Source organism: Pyrus communis, chromosome 14 (genome assembly GCF_041283825.1).
Source record: "Pyrus communis isolate YQ-2024b chromosome 14, ASM4128382v1, whole genome shotgun sequence".
Taxonomy (NCBI): domain Eukaryota; kingdom Viridiplantae; phylum Streptophyta; class Magnoliopsida; order Rosales; family Rosaceae; genus Pyrus; species Pyrus communis.
Window position 1 is genome coordinate 8,539,908 of NC_142578.1, and position 14,151 is coordinate 8,554,058.

General features: G+C 38.5%; 2 protein-coding genes across 3 annotated transcripts; one reads left to right on the top strand and one right to left on the bottom strand.

Annotated features, from left to right (window-relative positions):
* Positions 1-1,892: 1,892 nt before the first annotated feature.
* LOC137713241 (glutamine-dependent NAD(+) synthetase) lies at positions 1,893-8,516 on the top strand. 2 transcript variants are annotated; one of them, XM_068452525.2, is made up of 13 exons: positions 1,893-2,377; positions 2,668-2,973; positions 3,501-3,724; positions 3,878-3,981; positions 4,185-4,319; positions 5,247-5,415; positions 5,866-6,001; positions 6,644-6,782; positions 6,924-7,100; positions 7,228-7,395; positions 7,585-7,680; positions 7,877-8,005; positions 8,106-8,516. In XM_068452525.2, exons 1-13 carry the CDS (start codon positions 2,184-2,186, stop codon positions 8,361-8,363), a joined length of 2,235 nt encoding a protein of 744 aa, XP_068308626.2. In that variant the 5' UTR covers positions 1,893-2,183; the 3' UTR covers positions 8,364-8,516. The 2 variants fall into 2 exon arrangements, 1 of the variants encoding a protein (XP_068308626.2); XR_015955759.1 differs by having other exon boundaries at positions 1,934-2,377; positions 7,487-7,680.
* Positions 8,517-9,240: 724 nt separating this feature from the next.
* LOC137711907 (luminal-binding protein 5) lies at positions 9,241-13,217 on the bottom strand. The gene is made up of 8 exons (XM_068451062.2): positions 12,966-13,217; positions 11,717-11,984; positions 11,417-11,631; positions 11,081-11,323; positions 10,516-10,995; positions 10,253-10,407; positions 10,068-10,150; positions 9,241-9,973 (listed from the first exon to the last, which is right to left on the bottom strand). Exons 1-8 carry the CDS (start codon positions 13,021-13,023, stop codon positions 9,472-9,474), a joined length of 2,004 nt encoding a protein of 667 aa, XP_068307163.2. The 5' UTR covers positions 13,024-13,217; the 3' UTR covers positions 9,241-9,471.
* Positions 13,218-14,151: the final 934 nt, after the last annotated feature.

The window sequence follows — 14,151 nt, forward strand, 5'->3', positions numbered from 1 at the left end:
TCAAACCACCACCACTTCTCTCTTTCAGAATTGGCAATAACACATGGCTAATATTTCACATATTCTTAACTTATTTTCATCATTGCATGCAACGCATTGTGAAATTGCCGACTAATTGTTTCCTTGGAGAAATAATAATGAAAACTGACGACTTTAAACTTCAAGTTGTGGGCAAGTATATTAAAAAAAAAATTGCAACAGATTCTTCAATGGACACATTTCTAGTGCGAACTAATCCACCAATCCCTGGTAAAATTTCACATAACTGCTTAAATGCACTCTTGCTAACTCGTAATTGTTCAATGCACGTTGAATCTTTTCCATCAAACAATTGGCCAAGGAAAGATTGTCTTTCTTGATCCTAATCATTTGAAGGTTCTTTGAGAAGAACACTCATACTATACCAATGCATGACCATGACAATAACATATATAATTGTATCCCAATCATTTGAAGATTCTTTGAGAAGAACACTTGTACTATACCAATGCATGACCATGACAATAACATATATAATTGTACCGACAATAATTTTCCTTTTTTTTCCTATTTTCCTCTTCATTTATTGCACGCTTTCACTTTAACCTCGTTAGCATGTCTACAATATGAGTATTTCCATACCTGTTTGAATGTATGAACAAAGATATATTGTGATGTGCAACAAATATTTATGGGATATGCGACTTTCTGTTTAACCAAAAGTTGTATATATAAATGTAAACACACAAGGTTTTTGAGGCAAGAAGGAGACGATGCAACCAAAAAACAAATGAACTAACACCAAAGGCACAACATCTAATCAATCTTGGCTATTGTTAATGTGATCGGATCTCTGAATCCCTAGGACTATTGTAATCCAACACTTATTTATGCTGCTAAATGCAGTAATGAAAGTCACGACTTCAATCATCCTGGCATCTGTATTTTTGTTTTTTACAGTTAACCTTCAAAAGCACAATATATGTAACAATGAACTAACACCAAAGGCCATAAAAAGCTAAAAATGGAGGACTGCTAGACTATGTTTTCTTTTCTTCCATTGAAGTGAAGGAAACAATTCAGGGGAAGAACCAATAGAGTGTTTTTAAGTAGTTTAGAAAGAGTGTATTCCCTCCCCCACCCCCATTCCCATCCCACCAAACCACCATCACCAAAAGCCTTCCACCTTTTCCAAATAAGGTTATTACATACCCAATAAACAATTCAATCTGAGAAAAAAAACATAATAAGCGCACCAAACATAAAACTATCAGCAAAATTCACAATTCTATAATGAGTATACCCAAAAAGCTGAAAATAATTCAAGAAAGAAGAGAGTAAAGACACTGACCTAGAAGAAGAAAGGAAGAAGATGATTGCACGAGCGAAAATTCCTTTTAAGATTGGAGAGTTAACAGAGTGAAGATGCAACCCTTTTAGTGTGAAATTTGGCGGTATACATCCTAGTTTGGCGCTCGCAAAGTTTCCCTGCAGATGAATTCGAGATTCTCATCATTGTTGGAATTGTGAAATTACACATCTTTAGACGGAAATTAAACTCGGAAATCTTCATCCCCAATTTCCACCTTTTTTCCCCGTAGAAGTGTTGTTTCTCACACTGCAAGGTTCCCAAACGAGGGAAAACTGCTCTCCCATCCTAAATTCCCTAGTTTAAGTGAAATTTTGTTTTATTTTACCGTATTCAAACGGAGTGTAAGTGTTTTTTTAAAGAAATCAGATAAACCAGATATTTACTTCTTGCAGAAAACAATTAAAATGACATTGTAGTATCCACTTGAACTTTTTATTAAGAATTAATTTAAAAAAATATAGTTTCTAACCATTTTAAAAACCCTGAAACTTTGAAGTTGTAAAACTCTGTATGCACTGATTTAATAACGAAACCACCGCTTGCTGAAACTTTAAATTATCCAAACCCCATGCAACATTATTTGACACGCGTGCGCTTCACGGTTCCGCATCTGCTCCGAAACCCGAAATTTCAAACGTGTCAAAACCGGAATAACTAGACCGGGTTGACCCGTCCAAGGATCCAGGAAGCACAAGGCCACGAATTCTCCGTCTCTGCTCGCTACTCCCATCGGCGAAGCTTACGATCCATTCCGCGCTCTCCGATTCTCTCATCCAACAACGCCATTTAGCAACCCTAGAATTCAATTCGCTGGAAATTGAAGGTATTCGAGATGAGGCTGCTGAAGGTCGCAACCTGCAATCTGAACCAATGGGCAATGGACTTCGACTGCAATTTGAAGAACATCAAGGAGTCCATAGTTCGGGCTAAGGATGCCGGCGCCGTCATTCGGCTTGGTCCCGAGCTTGAGATTACTGGATATGGCTGCGAAGACCATTTCCTCGAGCTCGACACTGTTAATCATGCGTAAGTTCTCACTCTCTACGTTTCAAATGATTGGTTAAATCTTTGTTAAGTGATAAGTTAGAATAAAATTAGCCCGTATTTAGTTTAGTTAACTTAGTTTGAAATTGGGTTTTGCATTTTGCGTAAGAATTAAGCTTAAATGATAGAAAAATCAGAATTTTTGGTCTTATTTGTGGATGAATTAAGTGGTAAATGTTTATTTAAAGATAAATTTATAGTGAAGGTTTTAACTTTTAAGTTATTGTAAATGGTAATATTTTGTGGTGATTAAGAAATGTGTTTTTTTGCAGATGGGAATGCTTGAAAGAGCTGTTAGTTGGGGATTGGACTGATGGCATATTATGCAGCTTTGGTATGCCTGTGATCAAAGGGTCGGAGCGTTACAATTGTCAGATTATTTGTATGAACAGAAAGATTATCATGATACGCCCAAAGATGTGGCTTGCGAATGATGGAAATTACAGGGAACTTCGTTGGTTTACGGCATGGAAACAAAGAGACCAACTTGTGGACTTTCAGTTGCCAAATGAAATTGCTGAAACTTTGTCGCAGGAATCTGCGCCTTTTGGTTATGGGTACATACAGTTTCTAGACACGTAAGTGCCAATATTACTTGCTTTATTTTCAGTTGGTCAGTTGTATTGTGACTGTGTGCAAATATGTTGCTTTTGTAGCAAATCTAATGAAACGTAGGATTGGTTAGGTGAGAATAAATTATTAGAGAGTTTCCCCGCGTCAGTTTGGTAACTGTTAGTGCCGCAAATATAAAGAGTGAGTGCCGCAACTCCCTTGAAAATTGCCTTCATGATATTTCATAAGACAAATTGAGTAAACTACACAATTCATGATTATTAAGTTCTTTTAGAACTTTGCAGTTGCCTATGTTTTAGTATTCATTTCATCATAATTCATAAGTTCGTAACACATTGTAAGGTGTGTCTTGTGCGGGAAGTTGTTGTTGGTTGATCCTATCACTGCTTTATCTAAAATGTGCCCCAAATCAGATGGCTCCGAGGCCAGCCTTAGTGTTGCAGGAGTTGTAATTTTATTTCAGCATAGTATTCTCTTTCAGTCATAATCTAATTGTGGAAATTCTAAATCATAAGCATTGTTCCCTTATTAGAGCTGTTGCCGCTGAAGTTTGCGAAGAACTTTTTACTCCTATTCCTCCTCATGCCGAGCTTGCATTGAATGGGGTTGAAGTTTTTATGAATGCAAATGGAAGTCATCACCAACTTAGAAAGCTTGATATTCGCCTTCGTGCTTTTATAGGTGCTACTCACACTCGTGGAGGGGTATACATGTACAGCAATCACCAGGGTTGTGATGGTGGTCGCCTTTACTATGGTACGTGAGAATACATTAATTGGTGGATATTTTTCTTCAGTGTGGCTATGCATTTTGCTTAGAAAATATTTGTATCAGCACTGTATGTGCTCAAGGAAAAAAACTTGTAAATGGACAGTGTCTGGTTGTTGAACTATGGTTAATTTGTGGCAGATGGATGTGCTAGTGTTGTCATAAATGGAGATCTAGTTGCTCAAGGCTCACAATTTTCTTTGAAGGATGTTGAGGTTGTGATTGCCCAAATTGATTTAGATGCGGTATGTTATTCTTTTCACCGATTGTATGTGGGGTAGTGTCTGAAGTTTCCATTTAAAAGCTCCATTGAATTCCAGTGTCTTTTATTCCACGAAATAACGAATACATGGTTGCTCATTGTTGAATTTGGATTTCTTCTACTAATACAGATTCCTGGAATTTCCTACGATGACTTTACCTTACTTTTCGTTTTCCTTAATGGCAGGTTGCTAGTCTTAGAGGATCTATAAGTAGCTTCCAAGAGCAAGCGAGCTGCAAAACCAGGGTTCCTTTTGTGGAGGCACGATACAGCCTTTGTCAGTCTTTTAATCTGAAAACGTGCCTTTCTAGTCCTCTGAAGGTTAGATCAAGTTCTAGCAATGACCAACTCAAGTAGTTGGGGTAGTGATTTATTTATCTATTTATTTATGTATTTTGTCAAAGGGGTAGTGCAGATAATACTATGGAGTTGTTGAGACAAGAATCTGCATATAAGGTGGTTCCAGAAATTCTTGTAGACTTTGTTGAAGATGAGCATGTTGATTTTCAAAACTGGAGGAATGGTTTAGAGTCTTTAGACAGTGTTAATTCTGAGCATGTTGATTTTCTTGGATTCGATGGTTTTCATTTGTCTGTTGTGCGGAATTTCATTGATCCTGCCAATCAAATGAAATTTGGATTAAAACGTTGTTGGTTGAGAGATTGACTGTAGGAGATGATTGGAATTGGTCGAGCAGTTTGAGATAGTCTAAATATTTTAGGAGTGGGAAGATTCAGTGCCAAGGCAAAAGTTATGCGGATGATTTATTTTGTTTCAGCAGTTATCACCAAAAGATTCGAGAACGAATTATTTCCAACCCGGTGGATCTGAAGCTTGAGAATAAACATAAAATGTTCCAGAATGATCCGTTATTCAAAATCACTCTTTGTTAGGCATAGGAGAATCCAGTTTTGGACTCAAGGATGAGTTCTTTCCAAGCCAGTGGAGTTGATGTAGAAGCATTCAGAACATTCCAGGGCTACTTGGGCCTGCTGGCCAAGTAGGCTTTGGTTTCTCAGTGTTGGTTTTTCAAGAATTTGCCTAAAAATATTTATAGTTTACATCCTTGTATATTTCTGACCAAATGTTACAATATAACAAAATATTAACATGATTACTTTGTAAGACTTCAATTTAACATTTAAATTCACTTGAAATTTTAGTTATGTGGATAAGCTGTGATACCTTGACAGAATTTGTTAAATGTGGTTTTTTTTAATACAATTGAATATAATTTATGATTTGCAGATTAAGTATCACTCTCCTGAGGAGGAAATAGCCTTTGGTCCTGGTTGCTGGTTATGGGACTATTTAAGAAGAAGTGGAGCTTCTGGGTTTTTGCTTCCTCTTTCTGGTGGAGCAGATAGCTCCTCAGTAGCTGCTATAGTTGGTTGCATGTGCCAGCTTGTTGTAAAAGGTTAGTTTTTTAATCCGATATTTGTGTACAATAATTTCATTTTTTTTCTGCCGTCAACTTTTTGGCAACACACTGCATTTTAATGTAGAAGGATACTCGATGGGTGGATGGGGTCTGTAACCATTTCTTACAGGCATACGATAAACAGTACCTGCATTGATCCTTTGCCTTGCAAATACTACTGTCGTAGAAATAACATATGCCACATTTTGAAGTTTGAACCATAATATTTTCAACTAAATTTGAGTAGTCTTAGCTTACTACTTAGTCGTAAAACCAGTATCTTAAGTTAAGATGAACATAGAGGTATCAGGCAGTCTCTCCTTTGAACTTATACTAGTAGTCTGAACTTTAAACGCAGAGGTGGGAAAGGCATCTTATCCTACTGGGAAAATGTTGTCCTCTGAATGTGTATCATCCATTTCTGAATCCTGATGCACTTGTATGCAGAAATTGCAAACGGGGATGAACAAGTCAAGGCTGACGCAATACGGATTGGACAATACAAGGATGGACAGTATCCTACTGACAGCAAAGAATTCGCAAAACGCATATTTTATACTGTTTTCATGGGATCTGAAAACAGGTGGGTTCAGTTTACACATACACTATTTCCTTGTGTGAGCCATGTGCTATTCTGCTTGCGGCTAATTTGCTTATGTTGCAGATCCCAGTGCATTAGCTAGTTTACAGGTAGGAGCATCAAGATCTTCTATTGGATGCTACACCAAGATTAACATTTAATGTTTTGTGGTCTCCATTGCATATCGAGTGTCATCAGTTGATATGAAAAATGAAATACAATAAATTGGGGAGGGCATCGTAATTTTTTCTTTCTTTGGATTTTAGTAACGCCTGAGATTCCTGAACCGAATGTGAAAGTAGTTTAATTAGAGCTCATTTAGATGTGCTTTTAAAATGATTGAAAGCACTTTTGGTAAAAATATTTTTGGAAACAATCCTTAGTAAAATTGTTAGTAAATCCTGGAAAAGCACTTAGAGTGCTTCCAGGAAGAAGCACATAACTGGTGCTTCTTGTCAAAAGCACTTAAAGTGCTTTTGGAACCTAAAAACATTTTCTCTAAAAGCGCTTTCAATCATTTTAAAAGCACATCAAAACAAGCCCTTAGTGAAGTTTCCATTATAGACTTGCAGTAGTTTTCTCAATAGTCCAATATCTTGCAGATATGTGCTCCTTTATGATACTAAAGTAGCTTGTTCCTTGCAGCTCTGAAGCAACAAAGTCACGAGCGAAAGTTCTAGCTGATGAAATCGGCTCATGGCATCTTGACGTTCCTATAGATGGTGTTGTTTCCGCACTTCTGTCATTATTTCAAACAGTAACGGGAAAACGACCAAAATACAAGGTAAAAATTGTCTGGCTTCAAATTCCTCCATTGGTTATGTTTGCATGTCTATATTATGGTAATTGGGATCACCACAGTTGCATAAAAACTGTAAATAATTGTGCTTTAAATTGATTCCTCAATCTTGTTTTATTTTGATAGGTAGATGGTGGATCTAACGTTGAGAACTTAGGTTTGCAAAACATTCAAGCTAGAATAAGGATGGTGCTGGCTTTTATGTTTGCATCACTCCTACCTTGGGTTCATAATAAACCTGGGTTTTATCTTGTTTTGGGTAGCTCCAATGTGGATGAAGCATTGCGTGGTTATTTCACCAAGGTATTGTATATTTTTTTCTTGTGGTGTATGTTAATAAATTCTAGTACTTGTTGCCATTTTGTCGTATCTTAATGCTCTTAATCTGCCTACTAGTTTATATCTGAGTACTCTTATTTTTCCTGCATAGTATGACTCTAGCGCAGCAGATATAAATCCTATCGGAAGCATTAGCAAGCAGGACCTTCGAGCATTTTTGCGATGGGCTGCCACACATCTTAGTTATGCTTCCTTGGCAGATATTGAAGCAGCTCCACCCACTGCTGAACTGGAACCTATACGTTCCAATTACAGTCAGGTAATAGCTCGTCTTTACTTATCCAATTGCATTATCAGTAATTTTTCCTCAACTGTAACATTTTCTCCTGGAAACATGTTAAATATAATAGGGGAGTACCTGCAGAAAATGTTTTATGCTCCTGAGTCCTGACCCCTGTCCTACGCATACGAGATAGGTGAGTCTAATAATGTGTTCTGTGTAAAACAGCTGGATGAAGTAGACATGGGAATGACATATCAGGAACTCTCGGTCTATGGAAGGATGCGCAAAATTTTCCGCTGTGGTCCCGTATCCATGTTCAAGGTTAGTCCAATGCTTTATGGAGACCACTCGAGAAGTATGGGCTGGTCTATGCCCATTTCCATGGTCGTATGGTTATTTTCCTACATGGAATTCTCAGAGGACATGATTGCTTGTTGCATTGTCAACTATATAAAATATTGATATCTTTTGCTGTTCTCTAACAACGACCTTCATCTTATATGATTCCTTGTTACAGAATCTCTGCTACAGATGGGGTACAAAATTGACTCCACGAGAGGTGGCAGAGAAAGTGAAGCACTTTTTCAAGTACTACTCCATCAATCGACACAAAATGACTGTGCTAACACCTTCATATCACGCTGAGGTATAGATATGAAGACTTTATGAAACTAAGTTCAGTCTAAAATGTTGTCCCTGTTGTGAAGCATCAAATGGAGTATCTCATTTTATTTCACTTCATGCAGAGTTATTCACCCGAGGATAACCGGTTTGACCTTCGCCAATTTCTATACAACGCGAGATGGCCATTTCAATTCCGGAAGATTGATGATCTCGTACGTGAGTTGGACGGTGACAGGGTTCATTTGGGAGATTCAAGTGACCAAGACAAGTTGGTTGATATTTCACATGGTGCAGGTGGGATGGGAGTTGTGGCAGCAGGCTCAGGCAATCCAAATGTTGGACTCCAGGGTTTATCTTCTTCTTCCTTTTGTTTCTTCTGAAGAGAAGAAAAGAAAAAAAAATGATAAACTAACAGGCGAAAAAGACGTATATTTTATATTTCTTACAGCTCTGTATGAGACCTTCACTGCTCGACGTGCTCGTGCAAGGTTTCTGTACATTATTTCATTGAGTCTAATAAACGATTCACGATATTCACGGTGGTTAGAACTGTTAATTTCGCAAATGATGGAAATTATTGCACATGCTTTATTATTTGAGAGTTAAAACCCGCTAGCCTTGTAGCTCAAGGTCGTGCCTCTCAGTTTTCCCTGGCTCCCATAAACGGTCAGCATTTTCCATTTTTCTGAAAGAGAAGTGGGAGTTTTCTTTGCTCTCATCACGGCATATTCCGTTTCCCCACCCACTTCTTTTCCCCAAATCTATAAAATATAATCCAACACTCGTAAATGAGGTTTTACGTCCGATTTTCACTAAAGGTGAAGTTGAACCACATTATTTTGGTAAGCGTATTGCTAGGCTGAGTCCACTCTGCAACCCTCTTAGACTAGATAGTACCATTTATTAAAAAAAATAAAAAATCCAACACTTATAACTTAAATGATTGATAACATTTATCTCTATTCTTAATATTATCAATACGAGTCTTTTCTTTTTAGTACCTCAAAAAAAGCAAAAAAACAAAAAACCAACGTAGATTTATTAATGAAAAATTTTCACCTGTCTAAAACTAGTAAATGCATTATTTACTTGGAAACAACGGGTACGTGACTCGCACTTGGCTCATCATATGTGATGCCAAGGCAGATTACGCATGCATTTAATCACTTTTTAAGCCCTACTAATCATTAATTAATGCATATCTTAATATACTACATATGATATTAACCAGCAAATAAAAACCGACGACCAACCAAATTTAGGAACACTGTTTTCTTTATCAAAATAAAGAAATTACAGTTCTAACAAAAAGACCTGAAATGTACCTCCACTTCAAAAACAAGATAAGCCGAGGGAGTGGTCTCCCTCGGCTTCTTCTATCCCCATCGGAAAAATTACAGTAAGTCTCCTTCCCCTAACCCTATAACCACTCTCCCTCTCCTCACTGCTTCCAACTGTGGTCGATGAAACTAAAATAAAGCTACTCTTTTAAAGCTCGTCATGCGACTCATCGTCCTCCTCCGAGGCTCCGGCACCACCTGGGGCACCTCCTGACCTCTGGTATACGGCTGAGATGATGGGGTTGCACACAGCTTCAACCTCCTTGAGCTTCTCATCGTAGTCTTCCTTCTCAGCGGTCTGGTTGTCGTCCAACCATTCGAGGGCTTCCTTTGTGGCAGTTTCAATCTTTTCCTTCTCATCGGACTCGAGCTTGTCAGCAAGTTTGTCTTTGTCGTTGATCTGGTTCTTCATGTTGTAGACGTAGGTCTCCAGGCTGTTGCGAGCATCGATCCTCTCCTTCACCTTCTTGTCTTCCTCGGCAAACTCCTCTGCCTCCTTAACCATGCGCTCAATCTCCTCCTGGCTGAGACGACCCTTGTCGTTTGTGATGGTGATCTTTTCAGCTTTACCCGTGCCCTTGTCTTCTGCCCTCACGTTAAGGATACCGTTAGCATCAACTTCGAATGTGACTTCGATTTGAGGAGTTCCCCTGTTCAGTAAAGAATAACAAAATACTGTTAGAATCCTTAGAAACAAACGTGTGGCAAATCATAAGGGAAGATTAAATGCCAGCATAAACAGACCTTGGAGCTGGAGGAATTCCGGTAAGATCAAATTTACCGAGGTTCCTGCAATCTTTTGTGAGACTCCTTTCACCCTCGAAGACCTGAGAAATTAAATAGAATCCATTAAGAAACCGATATGCATTTGCACAAAGACTTAACTAAACTAAGCATTTTATTGTCATCAAATTGACAAAGAACAATACCTGAATGGAGACAGTTGTCTGCTGATCCTGGTAAGTGGTGAAAACCTGGGATTTCTTGGTTGGAATAACGGTGTTTCTTGGGATAAGCTTGGTCATCACTCCTCCAACAGTTTCAATACCGAGGGTGAGAGGAGCGACATCAAGGAGAAGGATATCTGAATACCATAGTAAACATTTGTCAGTAGTTGCTACAGCAGTTCAGCTAATAACCGCTTTATCAAATATATCAAAATTATCTGCGCAAGAAGAGAAAGGAGTATTACCTTTGGTTTCTTCACCACCCTCTCCACTCAAGATGCTTCCTTGTACAGCAGCACCATAAGCAACAGCCTCATCAGGGTTCACACCCTTGTTTGGCTCCTTGCCATCAAAATAGTCCTTAAGAAGCTGCTGGACCTTGGGAATCCTGGTACTTCCACCAACAAGCACAATCTCGTCGATCTGTCGCTTCTCCAAGCCAGCATCATCCATAGCCTTCTTCACAGGTCCCATGGTCTTCCTGAACAAGTCGTTGTTCAACTCTTCGAATCTAGCTCTGGTGAGGGGTTCAGAGAAGTCCACTCCATCGAAAAGGGATTCAATCTCCACACGGACCTGGTGCTGGCTACTGAGTGCTCTCTTGGCACGCTCGGCTTCCCTCCTGAGTTTTCCAAGGGCTCTGTTGTCCTTGCTGATGTCCTTTCCGTGCTTCTTCTTAATCAACTTGATGAAGTACTCCATGATCCTCTGGTCAAAGTCCTCACCTGCAGAACAGCACACTGACGTCAGCAACATAACACAATGACAATGTATGAGCAAGTAGTTAAACAAGAGACAAGACTTTCTCACCTCCCAAATGGGTGTCTCCATTTGTGGAAAGAACCTCAAAAACGCCATTATCAATTGTCAAAATACTGACATCGAAAGTTCCACCACCAAGGTCAAACACAAGGATGTTCTTTTCGCCACCCTTCTTGTCCAAACCATATGCGATGGCGGCTGCGGTTGGTTCATTGATAATCCTAGCAACATTGAGCCCAGCAATCACACCGGCATCCTTGGTTGCCTGTCTTTGGGCATCATTGAAGTATGCTGCGTTTTGAAAAGGAAAAAAATGTCAGGTTTATGACCAATACAATCGTATATACTTGGAAAGATAACAGGTTAAATATAAGCTTTACTCACCAGGAACAGTAACGACGGCATCCTTGATTTTCTTCCCAAGGAATGCTTCAGCCGTTTCCTTCATCTTAGTCAAAATCATGGCGCTGACCTCTTCGGGGCTGAAAACCTTGGTTTCACCATCCTTGATCCTCACTTGGATATAAGGCTTTCCATCTCTATTAACAATCTTGTAAGGAACAAGCTTCATGTCCTTCTGAACCTCTTTGTCTTCAAACCTGCCAAAGAATAAGCACCAGTCAGTATTAACTTCCAGCCAGCTTAAATGATTTTAAATCATCAACATACAAAGAAAACACATACTTTCTTCCGATAAGTCTCTTGACATCAAAGACGGTCCTTTCAGGGTTCACAGCTGCCTGGTTCTTAGCAGCCTCACCGATCAGTCTCTCACTGTCGCTGAAAGCCACCCATGATGGGGTGATACGGTTACCCTGGTCATTGGCTATAATTTCCACATGACCATTTTTGTAAACACCAACACAGGAATAAGTGGTCCCAAGATCAATTCCAATGACAGTTCCCAACTTGGTCGCTTCTTCTTTAGCGATGGTAAATGCAAAAAGGCACCCTGTAATGCAAATTTTTCCATGTTAGTACACATATGAAGCACATACGGTAAATGATAATAACGTATCGCTTTCAAACAATAAATTATTGTGTAGTAACTCATCACGTGGTATAATCAATCCACGCACGTGATATGGTTATTAATCACAAAACCTCATGTATAAACCCGCTCCTCAAAAATTATAACACGTGGATTAGTTATATCACGTGACAATGTTCCACTACCATATCAATATATTTCCTTTCAAACAAGGCTTTGGCCATTGGCATGTCACGCATCACGCAATTAGCAAATGACAACAATTAACAGAAACTAGCAACAAGCTGTGCACAGATTATTATCATATCATTTATTAAGCATACTTTCTTAGCAACGCAACCAACACTTTTTATGACATTGCCCATAAGAAATGGTACCACAACGGTTGCAAGATCGAAATCTCCTCGACGTTCGGAAACTTCCATTTCTTAACAAAAATAAAAATTCATCAAATTACCAGCTACTAAACCCTAATATCTGTTAGCAATACTAAACATTCTAATTCTTCCTATCTTATGTTTCAATTTCACCTGACGTATACGAAATCAAGCAAATAAATTTCATACACACACATACAAACGATATATTTACACAACCACACATATCAATCTAACCACTTACAGATCTCAATCATTACACAATTAAATCAATAACAAACAATTTTATAACTTTCTCAAACCATCTAGATCTACTCCGACACCTCAACGTAATCATGAATAAACCTATCATCCACCATTTCTTACACACACCAAAATTCAACATCCACTAACAAAAATCCACAAAAAATTTAAGCTCAATCCACAAATCTCATCGTTTCCGAGCTCAAAAACATCAAATCACAGTCAGATCCGCCGCATTATCCCGATCAAAAACAAAAATCTACATAACCTCAAACAAAATATGAAAAAACCAGATCCAGCACTCAGAAACCGAAACACTCACCGAATGTGACGATCGCGAGCACGATCAGAGATCCGCGAGCTCTCCAAGAGCCAGCCATGGCGTCTGCGCAACTACGAAAGCTCTGTGCGTTTTCTCTCTGCGTCGGAGATCGAAGTGCAAAGAGTGATGGCTTCTGGTGGCCTCTCCAGCGATTTTGGAGGAGTCCTCGGTGTTTCTGAGTACAGCCCGTGGGACTCGAGCTTTTATAGAGGGAGATAAACGTATGCTGTCCGCATCTGCGACTCCGTCTGTAACCTGATGATGGCAATTCGTGGAAACATGTCATTTCTAATGACGTGGGCCAATCAGATTGCGAGGCCTCGGAGCTTGGCCAATCATATTCGACTCTCATGTGTGATCGTCTGGTCCGTTGGATCTCGTGAAAGGGTTTACGTGTATGGTGAAGAGTGAGAAGTGCCTGTAGCTTAAGAAGCAAGTATCGCTTTAGGCTATATGAAACGCGCCGTATAAAGGGTGTTGATTGCTCTTCTGACAAATTCATTGAAAAGTTTTACGTTTTCTTTAGAGAACTTAGTTATATTTAATCTCATGTTTGGAATATGTTTTCTTATACTATAGTAGACCTTGTGCATTAAATTTAAATGTCATTTTGCGGTAACGGGATTAATCAACTTTTAAGATCGATTCATTTACTCGGTAAAAGCAGGGTTTACGTTTGGTTTGATGAATCATTTTGTTTAAAAGTTGAAGAGACTGTTATTATTAAAGATACTCGGAACTTTCACACATGCTTTGCATGTGAATTTTTCTTTTTCATTTATAGATCAAAATTGGAACCAACATATAAACAGTAACCATGTGTGAAAAAGAAAGACTAGATTAGATTCTTAAAATCATTGTAACAATTTGATGTTCAAAAATAAATTATATAGCTAGTTTATGCCATATGAATATAATTGAATTTATTGCACAATGCTTGAATATAGTCTCTCTTAATTGAGAGAAAAAAAAAATTTATTCATATCACGTACCACGTAGGTTGGTTAATTACAATTGAGGAAAAAAAGTGTGAAAAAGTTTTATTTTTCTTTAAAAAATTTTGAATGTTGCATGTGCATAAACGACTTGTGTGTTAAATTTTACGTGAATTGCATGACAGATTGGAGAAATTTCCAATGTACTTGAAACATAGGCAAGTATATCACGTGTCATGATAAAAGTGGAG